The 19,544-nt window shown below is 41.3% G+C and overlaps 1 protein-coding gene across 5 annotated transcripts in view; it reads right to left on the bottom strand.

Moving 5' to 3' along the window:
- The window catches only part of BRSK2 (BR serine/threonine kinase 2), a 299,783-nt gene that overhangs the window by 23,542 nt on the left and 256,697 nt on the right, over window positions 1-19,544 (bottom strand). For 3 of the 5 annotated variants that reach the window (XM_038179237.2, XM_021272544.4, XM_021272545.4), the window contains exons 15-18: window positions 13,644-13,704; window positions 9,159-9,366; window positions 7,856-7,904; window positions 1,415-1,538 (exon numbers count right to left, since the gene is read on the bottom strand). In XM_038179237.2, coding sequence (XP_038035165.1) covers window positions 1,415-1,538; window positions 7,856-7,904; window positions 9,159-9,366; window positions 13,644-13,704 — 442 coding nt within the window. Of the gene's footprint in view, window positions 1-1,414; window positions 1,539-7,855; window positions 7,905-9,158; window positions 9,772-13,643; window positions 13,705-19,450; window positions 19,475-19,544 lie in introns of all 5 variants that reach the window. The other 2 variants (XM_021272539.4, XM_072038514.1) reach the window with 2 other exon arrangements.

The following is a 19,544-nucleotide window of genomic DNA, read 5'->3' as shown; positions in this document are numbered from 1 at the left end:
AGCATGCCTGCTATTAACTTACGCAAATCACAATTCCTATCAATATGTAAAATAATTTTGAGAAGCTTTCTGGTGTTATCCAATATCTGTATCATCACAGCTGTGGCAGAACTTCACAACTGCCTAATTTTCAAGCAGTCACGATTCACAGATCCTATTAGAATTTAACATACCCTCATATTCTATTTATTGTTTCACAAAAGACAAGATTTTCAAAAAATCCCCCAAACACTTGGAAATCTGACCTCTAATTTTGGAGAAAAAATCACAGATGAATTCTGAAGAAGAAGCTGACCTTACAGACTCACTTAGCAGGCTCTTACAATACATTTAATTTGAAGTTGGCTGAAAGAGGTGATTCACAGGGTTTGCACACAAATCACCGCATCATACCTCGCACCACACATGTAGGGTATGCACAGGATCACTAACTTAAGCAGTAATGTACACTATGCTATCCTAAACCCACAAGCATAGCTAAATACAGGGTAGAGTAACATAGCTGCTTCAAACCAATCTGAGATAGATAACAGTGTTTGATGGATGTTACTATACTGCACTCACTCCCTGTATGCATGTACTGTGTATGAACAGTTAAAAGGATTACAGCTGCTTTTTAAGAAATTCATTGTAGCATCATAGAGAATAAAAAGAAGAGCAATATTTTGTGGAAAATAACACCAATTCAACAAACAATAAAATAAATTAAACTGTCTTCTTTTAATACTATTTGAAAAAAAAATGTCATTATGCTTTAAAAACCCTTGAATTGAAAAATCTGTCAAATCAAGTTTACTCTGCCGACCTTTTTCTTCACTGGTACTTCTAAATGGTGAGAATAAGGAGGTTCTGTAGGAAAGAAAAAAAAAGGACATTTTCTCTGCTCACACAGCAGACTTTCTTAGATTGTAAATAAAGAGCATCTGTAACAACTGATACTCTCCTCACCAGAAGAAATTACCCTTCTATCTGCTGTAAAGCACAGAAGAGGAGATCTAAAGTAATGAATGCAGGTGTGAGACAGGCTTTTTGTCTGATTGAAGTGGTGGAGGGCATACACAGGGAGGCCCAATCTTTTGCACAGATGGTGACTGCAAGATAAGTGTGACAAAGCAGCAAATCAATGTCGTGATACTGCATTGCCAGTGTGCTCTAACTGCACTGATATTCCAAACACTGGTAACCTGGAGACCCCGGCAAGAAGGTTGAAAACTTCTCTCACCTTATAAGAGTACTTTCTATAGTTAGAAATTTAGACAGAGTACAGTGGAGGCCTGAATTAACATGATGCATAATTTAAATGCACAGAGGATGCATTTGAAGAAGCAGAGACCCTGCCCAGTAACATATGGCACAAGGAGGCCTTGGTCTCACCAATGAGCAATGCCTCCAACAGGCAGTTGGGCTGACTTACCGAGAGGAAAGCGTGGACAATATCAGCCTTAATGGAGCTTAGTGGTTTGTCCTTAATGACCACAAAAATCTGTTCTTCTTTCTCCAGGTTGATGAAGTTACCAAACCAGGATTTTTTGGCAAGCCTGATGTGATGAAAAGAAAGAGACGGTTTAGAATATTGAGTACTATTTCTTAGATTTCCCAGCTAGAAAAAAACAACAAAAAAAACAACTGCAAAAGAAAGTATTGATAACACTCCAGATGTGATATTACAATAGGTGGCTCACAGAGTCAGAGAACATAACGCTCACTTAGTGAAAACTGTTAAAATAATGGTCCAGTCAGTGCAACTCTGGCAGCAGGTGTGACCAACAATCTAAAACCAGGAGTAACTCTTCTATAAAGTCAATATACCAATTAATACTCCACACATACAATTCATATAAATCTGGGGACATATTTCTGAAATGTCCCCAAGGATCTCTCCATTTTTTGGTGACAATATGTGGATGCTGTCAACATAGGGATTTAAGTTCCCTCCTGCCCAGTTTCAACACCTGTGGTGTTCTCAGACTTCAAAAGTTCCATTTCCAAAGGTGTCCTCTTGTACTGACAGTACAATCATATGATCTGGCTTTTTAAAGCAAACTAGAGGTTTCACTGGGCCTCCAACCTGTCAGAAAGTAAAATCTACTCCTACCCAGAGGGCCAGGACAAACACGGTCCCATTCATTAGTCCCATTCAAAATCTTTCTAAATGAGCAAACTCTGCAAAAGAAGGAATTTTCAGTACTAAGAGAGAAGATATCAGAACCACAGAAAACACAGCTCAGGCTTTTCACTGACAGCAATCCAACTCTACAGCTCCTTTCAGCATCAGATGTTGGTTTCATCATAAAATGAAACTGCCTTTTTCACACTGATCATATAAGCAAATGTTTGACTTTGCTTATTGTTTTACCATTGCAGTGCACTTTGTTGAAATTCACTTTCAAGTTAAACAGGCTAAAGTGAAAATAGGGCAGGTATGTTACTGAGAGAAACTACCCAGAGCTTGGAGGTAGCACCTCTGAAAGTTAATGTTTTGAGGGGAGAGAAGATGCTGTCAGCCATAATATGTGGGCAAAGAATTGCTGGACCAAGCTAAGTCCAGGAAAAATTCCAATGAAATCAGCCATGTTCTAGCAGAGACGAATTTAGCATGAATAAGTCAGAGATTAAAAGACCTGCCTTCAAAAGAGTGCAGTTTTTTTCCTCTAGAGGGTATTTTATAAAGCCAAGCAATAGGTTTCCACTTTTAGGGGACATTCACCACTCAACAGAAGAAGACAACCTACAGTTGAAGAAGAATGAGGAAGGGTAGAATGAGAAAGGGCAGAGATGAGAAGAGAAAGGAGTATGGAAACACCACAACTGGAGAACAGCTCGGTTGTGCACATTATCATTTGATGCCACCTATTATGGGCATCGGAAGGTAAGAGAACAAAAAGATTCACTTGCAATTTGGTAAACCACCATTCCCCACTCAATTAAAGTGGGCTGGAAAACTGTCACTCCCTAAAATATTCATAGGCAGCTGTAATTAAGCCAGTGAGCCAAAGATTAGCATAGGGAGCAGTAAAGAGAAAGGGCCTCTCATTTAAATGGGTCGTTAAGGAGCCAGGGTTAGAGTGTGAAAGGAAATTACATACTAATTAGCTCATGTGTCTCACACACACCATAACAACTCTGCAAGCCCCTGGAGAGCTGGGGCAATAGCTCCCTGCATGTAAAGGGTCTATGGTAATTAGTAAATTTGCACCTGGTTATCCATCTAAAATGTCTGGTTCTCTTAGGCTTGGATCTATCATACTCTGAACAGTGCTTGGCTACTGGGACTCCAGGGGCCCAGTGTATGTCACACATTCTCCTCGGAAGCTGGGCCTAGAAACAGTGTGAATATTTAACTGCAGATCTGCCATCTATTACTTTTTATATTTTTATTTTCATTAATGGTTTTATGGGAACTTCATTTATAGATCTCATAATACGGGTAGGTTAAAAGAGCCCCAGAACACAGGGAGGTTTTCTGCTGTTCAGTGTGGAAAATTGGTCTAGAGTCTACAGAGTCAAGGTGGGCTCTTTACTTTGGCAAGGTTATCCATACTAATACTGACTCTGATAGCCTGGGCTGTGCTCCAGATTGCAAATACCTGGAATTCAGGACATAATTTTGCTGGTGTTGCATGAGATTTCATAGACGAAATATTCTGTAAGCAGCTGTGAGAAGTCTCACAATCGCTAGCTCATGCTCTCATGGGGGACTTCAACTTACCAGATGTTTGCTGGAAATACAGCAGAGACAAAACAGTCTAGGAGGTTTCTGGAGTGTGTGGGAGATAGCTTCCTGAGAGCTGGTAAGTGAGCCAACTGAGTAAGGTGTCCTGCTGGACGTTTTCTTTGTGAACAGAGGACATGTGGGTGATGTGAAGGTTGGAGGCCACCTTCGGCACAGTGATCATGAATTAACAGGTTTTGATTATTGGAAAAGTAAGGAGAGGGGTTTGCTTCCAGAGAGCAGATTTGGTCTGTTTAGAAAACAGGTTGGCAGAGTCCCTTGAGAGACAGTCTTGAAGGGCAAAGGAATTCAGGAAGGCTGGACACGTTTCAAGAAGGAAATCCTGAAGACACAAGAGCATGCTGTCTCCATGTGTTAAAAGATGAACCAGTGGGGAAGAAGACCAGCCTGGATGACCAGACAGTTTTGGCTAGAGCTCACGAAAAAAAAAAAAAAAAAAAAAAAGAGTTTATGACCTTTGGGAGAAGAAGCAGGCCACTCAGGAAGCCTACAAAGATGTTGAGGCTGTGCACGGAGAAAATTAGAAGGGCCAAGGCCCAGCTTGATCTCAGTCTGGCTATCCATTAAGGATAATAAGAAATATTTTTGTAAATACATAAACAAGAAAAGGAAGACTAAGGAGAATCTTCACCCTTTATTGGATGTGGGAGGAAACATAGTGACAAGGGATGAAGAAAAGGCTGAGGTACTTAATGCCTTCTTTTCTTCAGTCTTTAGTAGTAAGACCAGATGTTCTCCGGGTACCCACCTTCCTGAGCTGGTAGGTAGGGACAGGGAGCAGAATGGAGCCCTCATAATCCAAGAGGAAATGATCAGTGACCTGCTACACTACTTAAATGTACACAAGTCTATGGGGCCTGATGGGATCCACCCGAGGGTACTGAGAGAGCTGGCAGAAGTGCTCACCGAGCCACTTTCCATCATTTATCAGCACTCCTGGCTAACAGAAGAGACCCAGGGAACTACAGGCCTGTCAGTCTGGCCTTGGTGCCAGGGAAGCTTGTGGAACAGATTATCTGGGGTGCCATCAGGTGGCACTTACAGGACAACCACGTGATCGGGCCCAGTCAGCATGGGGTTACGAAAGGCAGGTCCTGCTTGACTAACCTTATCGCCTTCTATGATGAGGTGACACACTTAGTGGATGAGGGAAAGGCTGTGGATGTGGTCTAGCTAGATTTTATAAAAGCTTTTGACACTGCTTATCACAGCATTCTTCTGGAGAAACTGTCTGCTCATGGCTTGGATGGTTGTACACTTCTCTGAGTAAAAAAAATGGCTGGGTGGCTGGGCCCAACGAGTCGTAGTGAATGGAGTTAAATCCAGTAGGTGGCTGGTCACAAGTGGTGTCCCTGAGGGCTCAGTTATTGGGACTAGTTCTCTTTAATATCAGTTATCTGGACGAGGGGATGGAGTGCACCCTCATTAAGTTTGCAGACAGCACCAAGTTAGGCACAAATGTTGATCTGCTTGAGGGCAGGGGTGGTCTGCAGAGGGATCTGGATAGGCTGGACAAATGGGCTGAGGCCAACGGGGTGAGGTTCAACAAGGGCAAGTGCTGTGTCCTGCACATGGGGCCCAACAATCCCACGCAATGTTACAGACTGGGGGAACAGTGGCTGGAAAGCTGTCCAATGGGAAGGGACCTGGGGGGATTGGTTGACAGCTGGCTGAAAACGAGCCAGCAGTGTGCTCAGGTGGCCAAGAAGGCCAACAGCATCATGGTTTGTATCAGAAACAGTGTGGCCAGCAGGACTCTGTGGGCCACTGTGCTTTGTCTTTCTCCAAACCCTAACCCTAGTCAGCATCCAGGACCAACACCTACCTCACTTAGGGCTCCCAGGAAATACTGCTCAAAACAGAAGGCTTTTTGTGTGTATCTACTTCTTTGGCAGCCCTTTCACAGCCCCAGTCAGAAGTGTAGCCTTTACTTTATCTTCCTCCAAACCCTAATCCAAATCTTTTCTTCTTGAAATTGGCAGAACTAACTGTGTTTGTACACACAGGGCATAATTCCACTGAAGAAGATGCAATAGCTTCAGATTAAAATCACACAATTAAGGTTTCCCTCCTGACAGGGCTTGCTAAGTGCTACTAACTTGGAATAACACAAGTATGAATTGAACATCTTCAGCATCACCTTAGAAAATCACACTGTAAGCAGTGAAAAAAGTACTTCCAATTAAAAAGCTTTTCTTGTGATGAGAAGCCTCGTAAGGGGGAGGCAGGTAAGAGACATGGGAGGGAGGCTGGGTACATAGATTACTCTAGGGAATCTAACCAGTTGTCCAGTTGATGAAAAAAGCAAATAGATTAGCATGAAAATAGAGGCTACTGCTTTATTACTTCACACTGAATTTCTTACTGGTATAATGCTGTTCCATTATCTACTTTTGGAGTGTCTGACTGTTTCACCCTTGGAGAGCCTCACTATCCCTGGGTGCACGGATCTATAACCTCCAGAAGTTCAATTGCTTGGCATAAATAATAGCATTTCTTTTTCATGTGAGAAAGAATAATATTATCCAGACATGTCAAAGTTTATTACCTAAACATCAGGTTTGTTAAATGAATGTCAGTCATTAAAGAATGCTGTACCACACCAAGGACATGCATTTTTATCACTCAACCCATGAGGTCAATAGAGCTCTTGATAAGGATATCTTATTTCTTACAGAAAGGAAGAAAATATCAGAAGGAAAAAAAAAAAAAAAGATATGTTGAAGTGGGCACTGAGCAACAAGACACCTACCATTAAAATAAAATCTAGTTCATTATTTTTTATGACTTTTATTATGTTTACTGGAGGGTGCAGCCCAACTGAACTCATTAATTTGGCAATTATACGGAAAAAGAAAAAAGGGCCTTAGGCTTTGACTTGCATCCAAACTGCCTCAAATGACAGACACTACTTCTGTATACCAGCTTTTAAAGGGTGAGTGGGAAGTATGGAAGCCAGTAAATTCGCAGAAGAACATCTACCAACACAGAGGGAAGGGAAGGGACTTCATTTAGTGGCTTTTCTGCTTTAGCAGCCTTAAAAACAATTGAGATGAGAATATCACATATTTATTCTGTAAGGATATGTTTACTTTATGAAATTCTCTCATGTCCCTTGTTAGTAAATTCTCCAAAGTACTGAAAACACAATTTATTCCGTTCTTCTTCCTGGATTTCTTTTACTAACCTTTGCTATTTCCTTACTTCTCCCTCTCCTTTTCCTTATTATCCCTCTCCATTCTACAGCATTAGAAATAGATCACCCATCAGATACATGCCAGGTCTGGGAAAAGTTCTTAAGGCAATACCATTATCACCAATTAGAAAACTTTAGGCCCACAATTTTCATCTATGACTCATGAATATTTCACGCAAGTATCTTGACAAAAGGCCAAATTGTCTTGGTTGGCAGGGAAAGTCGATGGGCATTGGGTGCACAAACACAAGCTGTGAAAATAAAAAGGAATAATTTGGCATCTGTTGCATGTATTAGGAAGTGTTTGGAGCAGAACTCTCTGGCAGGAACTTCCAAACCTGCCATGCAGTGACGCACATTTGTGCAGTGAAATGGTTGAAATGTACACTGACTTTAAGGAATGAGTCTGGTGAATATGAAACAGCTTCTGCACCTCCCAGTGTTGCTGCCCAGAATTAATACTGCATTTACTATCCAAGCTTAAGACTCCTTGGAATCATCCTAGCAGAGGCTTCTGCATGTTATCTTGAGGATGCAAACTCTCATGTTCTAAGAAGACTTTTGATGGCATAGTTAGTGCCATTGTAAGCCATTGACTATCCTCAAGAGTCATCTGCTTGAGAATCAAATGGAAGAAGAGAATGGGAAGATGTTCCAAGACTAGGAAACTCAGCATGCCATGACTAAATGAGCTGCTTACTGGGAGACTGTTTTATCACCCACTGACACCACTGCCATTACTGAAGTACAGATTTTATTCAGGGTCTTTAGCAGAGGGACCATTTGACATCTGCATCCCACTTGTGAGATAACATATGACAGTCAGATACTGACTCAGAGCAGAAACAGTCACCCTATGACATTCAGGCAAGGAAATGACACTGGTAGGTGCTGGAAAAGAAGTAGCGTACTGGCAATTTACTTACTCTGGGGATGATTCCGGAGTTAAATTGGACATCTCCTCTGGTGTAGGTACTGCCCATGCATGCACAGCCAAAGAGAGGGAGGGAGAAAAGAAATTGAATCAGTACACCTTCCTTTTTCTGCTATTATAAAAATGAAAGACTTCTGACATTGTACCCTCTTTCATCTGCCCATTGACTGCAGATTAGTTCTGACATTTGAACATTGGTCATGTGTCCCTAGATCGCTGGTATATAAACAGGTGACGCATTTCAACCTACCCTTCCTTAAATCACTAGAAAATCTTGTGCTGGCTTCAATGGTTTCTGGTCCTGACCCAAACACTGTGCCAATCTGATTGCCTTACTACTTGTTTACTATTATTTCATGAGCCAATTCTCACACTTTATGTAATGGGCATTATCCAAAGTCTCTTTCAGTCACTGAAAATATCAGGAATCCCTGTGGAATTTTCTAACACAAAGTAGAAGTACAAGTGTGCCACACCAGGCCATTTGGATGCAGCTCAGTCACTGCTGCAACTCTCAGCAGTTCTCTGGCCAACTCTGAGACAATGTCCCTGACCATCACAGTCCAAAACCTAACTCTTCCACAGCTGTAATCCTCCTTTCTGAGAGGATCCTGTAAAAGCACAGGGCATTGGGATAGCTGCTGCTGCTATCTGAGGATAATACATATGGCTTCCGGTGCTCTTTGCCTGAATATGAAAAGCCACCTGGAGCTCGAAGAAGACAATTTTGCACATCTCAACACTCTAGAGACACTGAAAAGTGAAATAGGCCAGCAGAAATGAAAACACTGTTTTTGTATTAGGGCAAATGTTACACCAATTATCAAAGGAGGTATAAAAAGCACTAACTAACATCAAAGAAGCTGCACCTCAGAAGGACAATTTCAGCCTGTTGCCACTGGCCATCTTTTTGCAGCATAAGGCTCAGCCTGTGGCTGCAGAGAGGCAGCAGAGTACAGCCATAGGGGAAATATCAGAGCTCTAGGTTTGCTGGCAAAATAAGTGGTGAGCTGAAGATAAAATTTTCTTGTGTCCTAAGAACCAAGACAGGGATAGTAAGATCTGTACTGCTAGAGTGTGAAGAGGGCTCAGGAGATGCTGTTGGAGCAGGTGCAGTGGATTTACAGAGCCTGCTGACATACGCCTTGGGCAAGGGTGGCCTGACACTACCGCTCTCGATACCAATATTCAGTCCTTGCTACATTAAACTTGCAGAGCCACAGAGAGGCATCAAATTGCTGCTGAATGGCTGCCCAAACCAGAACCACCCCGGTACATTTGGGCAGAGTACTCACCTTGCAATTTCCGGCGATGGAAGCGAGGAGACCCCAGGAAACTATTCTTGATTGAGTTGAGTCGTGTCCTCCATGGCATTCCTCCAATGCTGGGGCTGGATGGTGGTGTTGGGTTGGGTGTGCCTGCTGGGCTCTCCTTTGGCGTATGGACAGGTGTCCCCTTGGGGGTAGGGAGGGGACTTCCCCTTGGAGAGGGGTGAGGGGTGACCTGTATGATGGGGATAGATTTGGTGCTTGGGTCAGTACTAGAAGGGAGTAACCTAACAGGAGACATAGGGTTGGTCTGCAATTTAGGAACAGCCAGCTGCGGGTTAAAGCCGGCAGCAGGCGTGCGACCCTGAGCATTCTGCACAGGGGTGTTCTGGGAAGAGGGGGTGCTGGCATTGCTGGAAGGGAGTGGGTTGGATTTAGTTGACTGGAGTGGTTTTTCGGCCAATTTGCTCTTGGATGGCAAAGTCTGCGTCTTTGGGTTGGGCTGAAGTGCTGGCTTTGGTTGGAGTACATGTCCAGGCCTGGAGGCGTTCCTACAAGCATCAGGGTCCAAGGAGACTTGGGGTCGGGGAGAGAAAGGGAGGTCGGAGGTCTGAGGGGGGATGAAGAACTTTCTGATAGGCTACGAGACAGACGCAGAGTGTCCATGCACATCAAAAACAGTGAAATACGCATAGAGCGGGCGAGCAGAGAAAGGAAAGTCAGAAAAAAATCCATCCGAGTCACAAAGATGCATCATGTCACAAGGAGACACAAGAGATGGAGGTGAAGGGGTAGTGGGGGGGAGGGATTTTGCAAAGAAACAAAAACGAACAAACAAACAAAAAAACAAAAAAAAAAAAGACATGCAGTTAGCTGGGAACACAGCATAATCAACAACAGCAGCAGCGGCAGCAGCAAGAACAACAGTGTCATAACAGGCTTCATCTTATTAACCAACCACGTGTCAGCAAAGGAAAACAATGGAAAGAAAAGTAAAACAAAGGAAAAGTAAAATAAATAAATAATAATAATAATGAAAGAAATTAACCAAGAAAAAAAAAAAAGAAGAGAGAAATGCCATCTCTCTGGGATTGTTCTGATTGCCCTGCAGTGAGAGAAGCACAATGCCGTAGGGAGGTGAGGAAAGGGAAGAAGAACCACTCAAGCCACAGACAAATTGAGATGTGCCAAGAATGGGACCGCCTCTTTCAGCTCAAAGTGCCCACGTGCAAACCCAGTGGAGAGATGAAACTCAAAACAGGTGTGTGATACACACGGAGTGGTAGGCGATAAACACAGGTTACTGCACACACAGGTCAGAACCTCTGTCCCTCCTCTTTACCCCTGACTCTGGCTTAATGCACACATCAGATGTAGCCACCCTTGCAGAAAGAGGAGGGAAAGGGAGAGCGATGCCCTGTTGGCATCCACCCTCCTCCCCTGGATGGTTAAACTGCTCAGCGTCTGCTCAGGGACTTCAGAGAATGCAACACCCAGAGGAAAACACAACCTCAGGTTGGTGTTTAATTTGTGAACAGCTATAGCAAGAATTTCAGAGACGGCTGGAAAATTAATTTATCTGGGAAGAGATGGTATTTCCCATCAGACTTTATGCTTCTCCTGCAACATCCCTCATGCCATCGGAGGACAGCTCAGTAATCAGGATTTTTGTCATAAAGTCACAGCAATATTTGATGTTAAGTCCCAATTCTGTGAAGGGGTATGGGGAACCACTGTTTGTAAGATATAGTTTAAAACAGAAAAAGACAATCGCAGTTCATAATCCACCAGTGAGTTATCAAAAATGGGATTATGAATGCTTTTTTCCCCAAATAATAACATTTATACATGTTACAAGTGTTTTGGGAAAACCATTCCTGTAGAGTCAGCAAACAGCAATACACAGACTTGGGAGGACAGAAGCCTTTTTGAAGGATAGTGGGAAGTAAAAGTCACTTTGAAAACAAAAAGAATGTCCTTAAAAATATTGCTGTAAACATCTTAGATTACAAATACTAGCAGAGTTGTAATAACAGATTACTGCTCCAGCTCTTTAGCTTTGGTCTGCATTCACATTCTGATTTTTATAAATTATTAACTATTATAAATTATTTATCACCTTTTATTATTATTACCCATTCTGAATGGATAGAAGTTCTAGCTAGGCACTGTTCAGACATGCCGTGTAAAGGTAACCTTGCCTCAATTGTCAGGTAAGCAAACTCACTAGTAAGTTTACTTTCTGGGTTTAATGGATTAACATAATGCTACCATATTTAGAAAATGCAGAGATGTATTTAAAGCAATGTTTAAAATGGTTTGCATTAAAGTTTCCTAATGACTTTAAAGAGCTTAGGGTTTGGTCACTTAAAAGAGAATCACTAAATCAAAATATTTTTATTATTATTAGAATTGTAAAGATAAAACCAAGCCTCCCATTTTGGTCAGTTCTGATTACCAATGAGAAAGGAAGGGGAAAAGATAAGGGAAGTGGTTAATTTAGGGAAGTCGCTATCAGCATCTGAATATTAACCATTTGCAAATGACTCCAGCAGATATACGTCAAAGACTGTTGATCGCAAATGTTTCCTTGCAATTTTTATATCATATGAGTATGATGGTTTGAGAAACAAATTTGAAAGATACAAAGTCGAATTAATCTCCAACTTAATTCATTATGAATCTCTAGGGCGTCCTTAATTACCACATTTCTAGTAACATAACAAAGAACAAGATTAGGTCTGTCTTTCAGCTGGTGCAATGGGGAACTCCGTTAGCAAGTTCTTCTGAGATTTAACAACTCTTAGTTGCTGTTGAATTCAATTGCTCATAGAACTTCACTTAAGCAGTGCAGACAGCCAAATGTGTATTTGCTTTTTAAAGTATATTCTCTTTCAATAATCTAAGGTGCTATTTGAAGCATAGGTACGGACTTAAAAAGAAATAAATGATTTTTATTCCAGCATTACCTTTTAAGCTACAAACGTGACTTGTCTTAAAATGGTTATGATCTGTTGAAAATGCCATCTGGCTGCTAAATCCCTTTGAAGACTATTTAATCAACTGCCTATTAAGTAGTAATGTTAAGATACAGAAACTATGGAACAGATCTTGTCATCTTTATTCTTTGAGGTAGACCTACTGAGATGTCAGAAACTGATCCCAAGAGATCAATTAATGAGATCAAGTCTAAGGTTCACAGCTCTGGATGCTTATTTTGTGCACAAAACTGGTTTTGTTTGTTTTCAGTACATTCTGCAGAGGCATGAGAGTTCTCAAACATCTGCTTCATTCCACTGCCATCCAGGAGACCCCAGTGCAGAAACAAGGAAGGAAAGGAAATGGATCTTCACTGGTTCCTGGCATGTTAAAGGCACAGGGGGAACTGCAAACATATTTAGCTAGTTGCAAAATAGAGTAGCAATTGATAGGAACCCAGAATGTTTCAGAAAAAAAGTTCAGTCAAGTAAGGAGTTGGAAGCCTTATTAGCCTGTAAACTTACACTTGACTGTGTATTCATGTGAAAGAATTACATGCATTATTGGGGAATTACCATTTAAAATATTTGGAATACCAATGGTATCTTCATATAGATAAGAGAAGATCCATAGGTATATCCATACCCTAACACATAAAATATATCTGTGTCCAATGGGGGATGGCACCTTCTCAGGAATTCCTGAAAAGTATGTGGAAAGCTCTGGGTCAGACATTGAGGTACCATGGATTGTGATAGCCCTATAGACTTTATGGTAAGCTCCAGCCTTTTTGCTAGGACTGAAGTCCTGAAGTGACTAAGTCAGCCTTGCCAGACACTAAGAATTCTGAAGAAGTTATCAAGGTAGAGGCAGGCCTCTGTCACTGCACTTAGTAACAAATACCTTTGCAACAGATATACTATCAACTATGTTTGATCAGCTGAGTATCAGTATCTGGTTGACTCCAATTGAATAAGGGCCTGTGGACATACCTCATTTATAGCGTTTGAGGGTTCTGATCTTAATTAGTCAACTTCTCACTTTCCCTTTAAATTTGCTGTTCCTCAAATCCATAAAACTTATTTTGTCTTACTTTCTAATCCAAGTTACTCTGGAAAACTGAATGGAGTTGATTGTAGCCAGCATGGCTTACTGCTCTACTGTGACTTGATTGAAAGTGGCTGTGAAACAATTCCTGATATATGGTCTGAAACCATGCCGTCTACAGACTTCAGCTGGATATGGCAGTGTTTAGTCATAGCAATGTTATTCAATGCGCTTATGAGATTGAAAAAGGACAGGGGCACAGTGAGATCCCTGAAGTACCTCTAGCAGTGCAGGGAAGACGTGTGATAAATTATCTGCTTGGATTTGTAAATAACATTTCCCTCAACACCCATGAAAATTTACAAGCTGCCAAGGAAAAACAAAACATCCCAGCTAAGAGCCACAGCTCTGCAGCAACAGATGTCGAAAAGCATCAAGCATGTGTGAGTGAATTGGACCAACAGATCTTGAAGCAGCACCACTTACCCTTGGACTGCTGAGAGGACTGGTGGAGAGGCCAGATGATGCTCCGCTGATTGACCGAGACCTGAATGGACACAATAAGGAAAAAGGCCCTCAGAAAACTTAGACAAGTAATAACCCTGAACACCAGCCACCGCAGGCACAGGCATGAAGTGAGGAGAAGGAGGGAGGTTGTCACTGGAAAAGCACATGACTCTTTCCTCTCACTACTGTCGCATTTTGCAGTTGTCCCGCCCTCAAAGCAAAACTCTCCGAAATGCTGCTTGTTCAAGGAGGATACTGTAATCCCTTTTCAGTGAGGGAGTTGCTACCTTCTTGGCCTTCAAGCACATGGGAACTACCACGTCTGACCTGTGCAAGCTGAACTGCTGAATCTAAAAAGGACTGTGAAGATTCATGCTGGTGCTGAGGATTCTCTTCTGCGCAGTGCTGGTGGACACAGCATGAGATGTTCTCTGTCACAAGCAACACAGAAAGCCACTGTGTGTATAAGGCACAAGGGTGGGGGATCACGATCATTTCCTGTGCAATAACTTCCTACTGAACTCAAAGCTCACATTGGCCTTTCCAACTTCTCACTGCTGGACTTCACAGCTCTGCTCTCCACTAAGATCTCCTGGTGTTGCATTAAACAAGCCAGGTCTTCTCTGTGGATAACTAGTTCTGCTGTTGTTGATGACTACACTAATAACAGGATAACAGTCCAGGTGCCCTCAAAAAGAGGCCAGTTAACAAAGAATAAACTTGCTGACAAGGTCACCTGTACTGTAATGCTCTTATGCTCTCCCACGAAGGCCACCTATGAAAAATGTCAGCTGTGGACAACAAAACATATGAATGTGCTATGCTGAACATGCTGAAAGGGCACAAGCCAAATGCACAAACATTTCAGCAGAACAACTTTCCAGGAGGTGGGCTGCCCATTACAAAAAAAAGCACCCTCTGATTGACTGTAAATGAGTGAGCCCCAGAGGCAGCTGCTTTCTGTCCTTTTTAAATAGCAAGACAATTGTCAGGAAGACTGAAATATCTTACAGGAGAGGACTTGGCTAAGAACCTAGCTGGCCAACCATCACTATGAAATATGTCAATTCAGCAAAACTACCAATGTTTCATCTATACTAAGAGCAGTGAAAGCAATTACGTGCCTTCAGGTAACAAGTATAACCAGTTGAAATCCTGTAGATGCTTGGAAAACACAGTGCATGTGTGGATGTGTATTCATGTGTGTCTGTGCATGTGTGTACACATACATATATTTATAATGGACACAGGTCAGACTATCAATTTATACATGACAAGATATAAATAAATTTAGACCATGAACTGCCTCTATTTACTAAACTTTTAAACCTGTTAATAGAATAATAAAACAATTTTTAAAAAGTTTCTAAAATGTTCTCCCTCCTAAGTAAATTTGAGTAGCAGCATTATTAAAAAGTAAGTAAAACTGCATAAGAGGAGACATTTCCAAGGAAACAGTAAGTAAAACTGAACACAATGGTAGGTCCTATTCTCTCTGTATCCTCTGGAGAAACCATATACTGATGGCTTTTCTTCTATCTTATTTCAGTTTGTCCGTCACAGTTAAGTAAAACCCAGAAGACTTGGCATGCCTTTTTGCCAGATGAAGTCTAAATTTGTGCCATGAAAATCTGGGGCACTCATTCTATGCAGAAACTCCCCCCATGTACCCTGCTGCTGTCTGCCCATCACAGTACAGCAGACAAATACTACAAGCTCAGTCTTGGCATTCTTTTGCACTTGATTAAATCTGAATTTGCACCATCATCATCTGGGGCAGTGATAAAGATTTAAGGAAAGTAACTTTCAGGGGAGAACTGTCTGTTGCACTTTTGAGAGGCTATTTTATGTGCCTCTCCCATAACTGAGGTAGCTGAGTGCAATGCAAGTGTGTCGTGTATATAAGAACTCCATTTAGTTTAAATCTTCCTTGTATGAGTCATCAGGAAAAGCTTCTTCCAAAACATAAGTTACAAGAGGATCCTAAAAATTACCTTGCACAAGATTTGGGAAGTATATAGGTGCCCGGAGATGCAGTAAAATACCTATTTAGGCATTTAAGTTCCTCTAGGAGATGTTCCCACCAACACTTAATTATGGTGGGAAGGTCCTCTCTGACACTCACCTGAAATCCAGGATACTTGATTAAAAGTTCCAATCTGCTATTTTCTCTTTGCAATCAGATGAGTTTCCAACAGTCCTGAATTCTCCCCTCCCAGCCCCACTGCCTCCTATTTTTTTTTTTTTTTTACAAAAAAGATCACACACATGGAGGGTAAAACAAGGCAGCCGCCCCTCCCAGCACCCAGTTCCTTATTGGAAACAATATTTGAAAAAGAGTTGCTGTGTACTGTGTTTTCATCCAGCCTAGGAGCCTGAGGTAGGGGACAGAAGAGAGAGTTAGTGTGAAATCCTCCTGGAAATGCATTCAGTATCCACATGATTGCTATCGAACAAGCTTTATTTCTGTTGCTGATTTACATGCAAAATACGTAAGAAGTAGGTCTCATAGCAAATCTTAGTTTGTCCACACTGGAAATTGTATAGAGGAGCAGCGGAAAGAGTTTAAAGAATCACGGGTTAATTTTAAGTGGGTGAAAAGAGAGTTGTACATTTTCAAAACTTTTCCCCTTTATGAGAGCATGCTGGTATGGAATATGACAGCCAGACTGAGGAGTTCTTCCCTGCATCTTCTTCAATTTCATAAATCCCCCAGAATTTACCTTTATAAACGTGACACACTTTCCAATCTGGCTATAAAAACTCTGAACAGTAGCAGGTTCTATACTCCAGTACAAAAATGCTAACAAGCAAAAATGAGAGATTTTTCCTCCCAATAAGATCATCTTAGCTGGAAATGCTGGAATTGATTTTCAGAGAAAAAAAAATAATAAAAAAAAACCAAACACATGCACTGCTCCTGTATCTCAGAGTCAGGTGGACAGAACTGGGACAGGGCCAAAAGAAAGTAATGAACAATGTAGTGTTATGCTGAAATGTTGTGATGAAAGAACAGAGAGAATTCACATCTGTATCCCTCTCACCAGAAAATGAAAGTTCGAAGCCCTACAGGCAGCACATTAGCATGGCAGACCCTGGATGATCTTACGTGTGGAAAAAGGAGAAAAATATGAAATCATCTTACATTTAAGGCTATGAACAGAGTTTATTTAGTGGGAAATATCTATTAGTGAATAACCTCCAAGGAGTCTCTATAGGCATTAAATGTCATTGGAAGTATTAAATCTGTAATTATTCCAGTAACTTAATACTACATGCAACAAACTAGGTAACTATGAGTGTTGTGTGTGACTCAGTTTGCTCTGCATTTTGCTTTGCTGTATGCTTGGGCATTAACCCAATGGAAGACACCAAAAAAAAAAAAAGATGAAAAAACAAGCAGAAAAGTTAATGCAGTTGCTCAGAGAAAGAGCATTCCCTCAAATACAATTGCCAGATTTAGGGATGTAGGAAGAGACTCAAGTCCCATTCAAGGTGATATAATTGCTTTGCCAAGCATGGAGGGAAAAAAAAAATAAATCAGTCTTTAGGGATCTAGTCCCAAGTTCTAGGAAGGAGAAGCTGTAAAGGGGGCTCTAAGCATAAGGTGGGCACTGAAATCATTGCAGGCTATTCCTCCCACCTCAAAGACTCAAACAATAAGCAGGAGACATCTGAGCTATGAAAGAGAGAGGCCAAGCACTGAAAACAAATGTGCACGTGCAGGCTGCAGTTTGTATATTTTATGACTTTATTCCTTAATCACTGTATTTGATAATTCAGTTAAAAGGTCCTTTGTTTTAAAGTGAGTTTTTACTCATTTTAGTCAGCTGCTGCCAAAGGGGAAGCCATGCAAGGCTCAATTTGTGTTAGACCAGTTGATCTCTTACTGGTGAAACTGAGGAGCTGGAATGGTTTGTAGACGGTTTAGGAGAAGTGCTGAGTTTCTTATGGGCTATAAGAGGTGAAGGGCCGAAGCCTGACACTGCTGAGGTGTAGGCAGAGAGAGACACATGAAAGGAAAGAGCAGCTGACCTGGGAACTGTAGTACACATATTGCACACACAGAGCACTTCTATATGGCCCTTCATCCAGATAAATTTTCAAGTGCTTTAAACAGTGCATCAGCTACTACACACCAGTATGATATGACTTGCAGTCAGCATTAAACATTTGGGTCAGATTTGGCATTTGTTTCCTCTTTGAATAAGCATCTCACAGAAAATTTTCCTACAGTCAGAGGAGAGTTTGGTACCTTGCTTCAGTCCCAGCAGAACTTGCTTTCATAGCACAGCTTTACTAGGATGCTGAATAAAGCCTTTTAGCTGGTCAAGCGGGAGCCATGCTTTCAAGAAGGGGAGCCTGCGGCATGCATGCAGCGTGCAAAAATGCATCTGACTTGTGTCCCTGGGTGAAATGCCTTACAAATTTTGAATTGGTTTGATTCTGTGGGTAGTTTTGAAAGGCAGAGCCAAAATACCCAGCCAATTTTTGTTTGCTGAAAGCATAAATTGGGTGGCATTTGATACTCCTCTTTGCTTGCTCACTCAAGTAAAAATAAAAAATCATAAACTATAGTTCAGGGTATGAAACCGTTGCTGAATTAGTAAGCAATGGTGAGCATTCAGGCACTGTGTATTACAGAGTTTCATTGCCTTTGCTCTCCAGTGTCCAAAAGATAAAACTTGTGCTTCCTTGCTCCCTGAAGTTGATCTAGGGAGTAAGAATAGACTCCCTCTAATGCTACTCTGTTTCACAGTCCTAACTGTGCAAATAATACCAACCTTAACATCTCTTACTGGGAATACTTATGTCTAAGTCAGAAGGTCTACTCGAGGTAATAACCATTTGGAAGATGAAGCTTTTACAAAAAGCACATGGAAAGGACTGTGGGTGTTGATAACACACCTCTTCTTCCTTCCAGTGCACACAGAAGGTGATGTTAAACAGCACCACCTCCCTTAATTGGCCAATTATACTGAACTATAACCATTTATAAATGGCTAAAAAAGAATTAACAAATAGTAAAGCATGTTACAAACATGAGAAGTAAATGTTACTGGTGCTCTGTAGCCTTCTCAGTTTGTACCTTCTCGTAAGCTTTTACTGTAGTCTAGTGATCTATTATAATATTTTTATTAAATCATTTATTAATAAATATTATCCTTCTGTTAAGTATTTGTAAATGGAACCTTAATTCGAAGTGTGACTGCATTCTTAATTGTACCTATATCCTCTTTATTGAAAATAAAGAGCTTTGAAGATATAACAGTCTCTAGAGCCATCTGTTCACCCCTTACAAAAACCTACACTAAAAGGAGAGGAAATACCCAGCATTTTTTTAGTAACTCAGACGGGACTCAGCTTCATCTTTAAAAAAAAAAAAAAAAGAAAAAAAGGATAAATTAGGATCAAAATTAACTGGAAGGTACCAAACAGATACAAAAAGAGCTAAATGGAGAAGGGGAGTTCATTCTCAGGTATTCTGGTACCTGCACAGTGTCTGAGATTAGTTCTGTGTGCCCACAGACATTGAAACAGACAGACAGAGAACAAAAAAGAACCCCAAATTAAATTATATGGAGTGTAACTCCAACATAAAAGCACACAAACAGGCACAAAAGCACCAAAAATGCTTCTTCCCACATCTCTCTGCCTCTCCCTGCTGTAAAGCCTCATTCCCTGACGTATATCCACCTGGATTGTATTTGTAAAATGCAAATGAAAAGTTTCTCTACAAGATACAACAGGTCCCGCAACAGGAATAATCCAAAACCAGAGCTTACCCCAATGGATCAGCACTCGCCATCCTCGGAAAGGGAAAATGAAGAGAGAGGGAAGAGAGAAAGAAAAAGAGAGAGAGAGAGGGATGTGGAGGCA

The sequence above is a fragment of the Anas platyrhynchos genome, chromosome 5, assembly GCF_047663525.1.
Source record: "Anas platyrhynchos isolate ZD024472 breed Pekin duck chromosome 5, IASCAAS_PekinDuck_T2T, whole genome shotgun sequence".
NCBI classification, from domain to species: Eukaryota; Metazoa; Chordata; class Aves; order Anseriformes; family Anatidae; genus Anas; species Anas platyrhynchos.
This window is presented reverse-complemented; position numbering and strand designations above follow the sequence as displayed.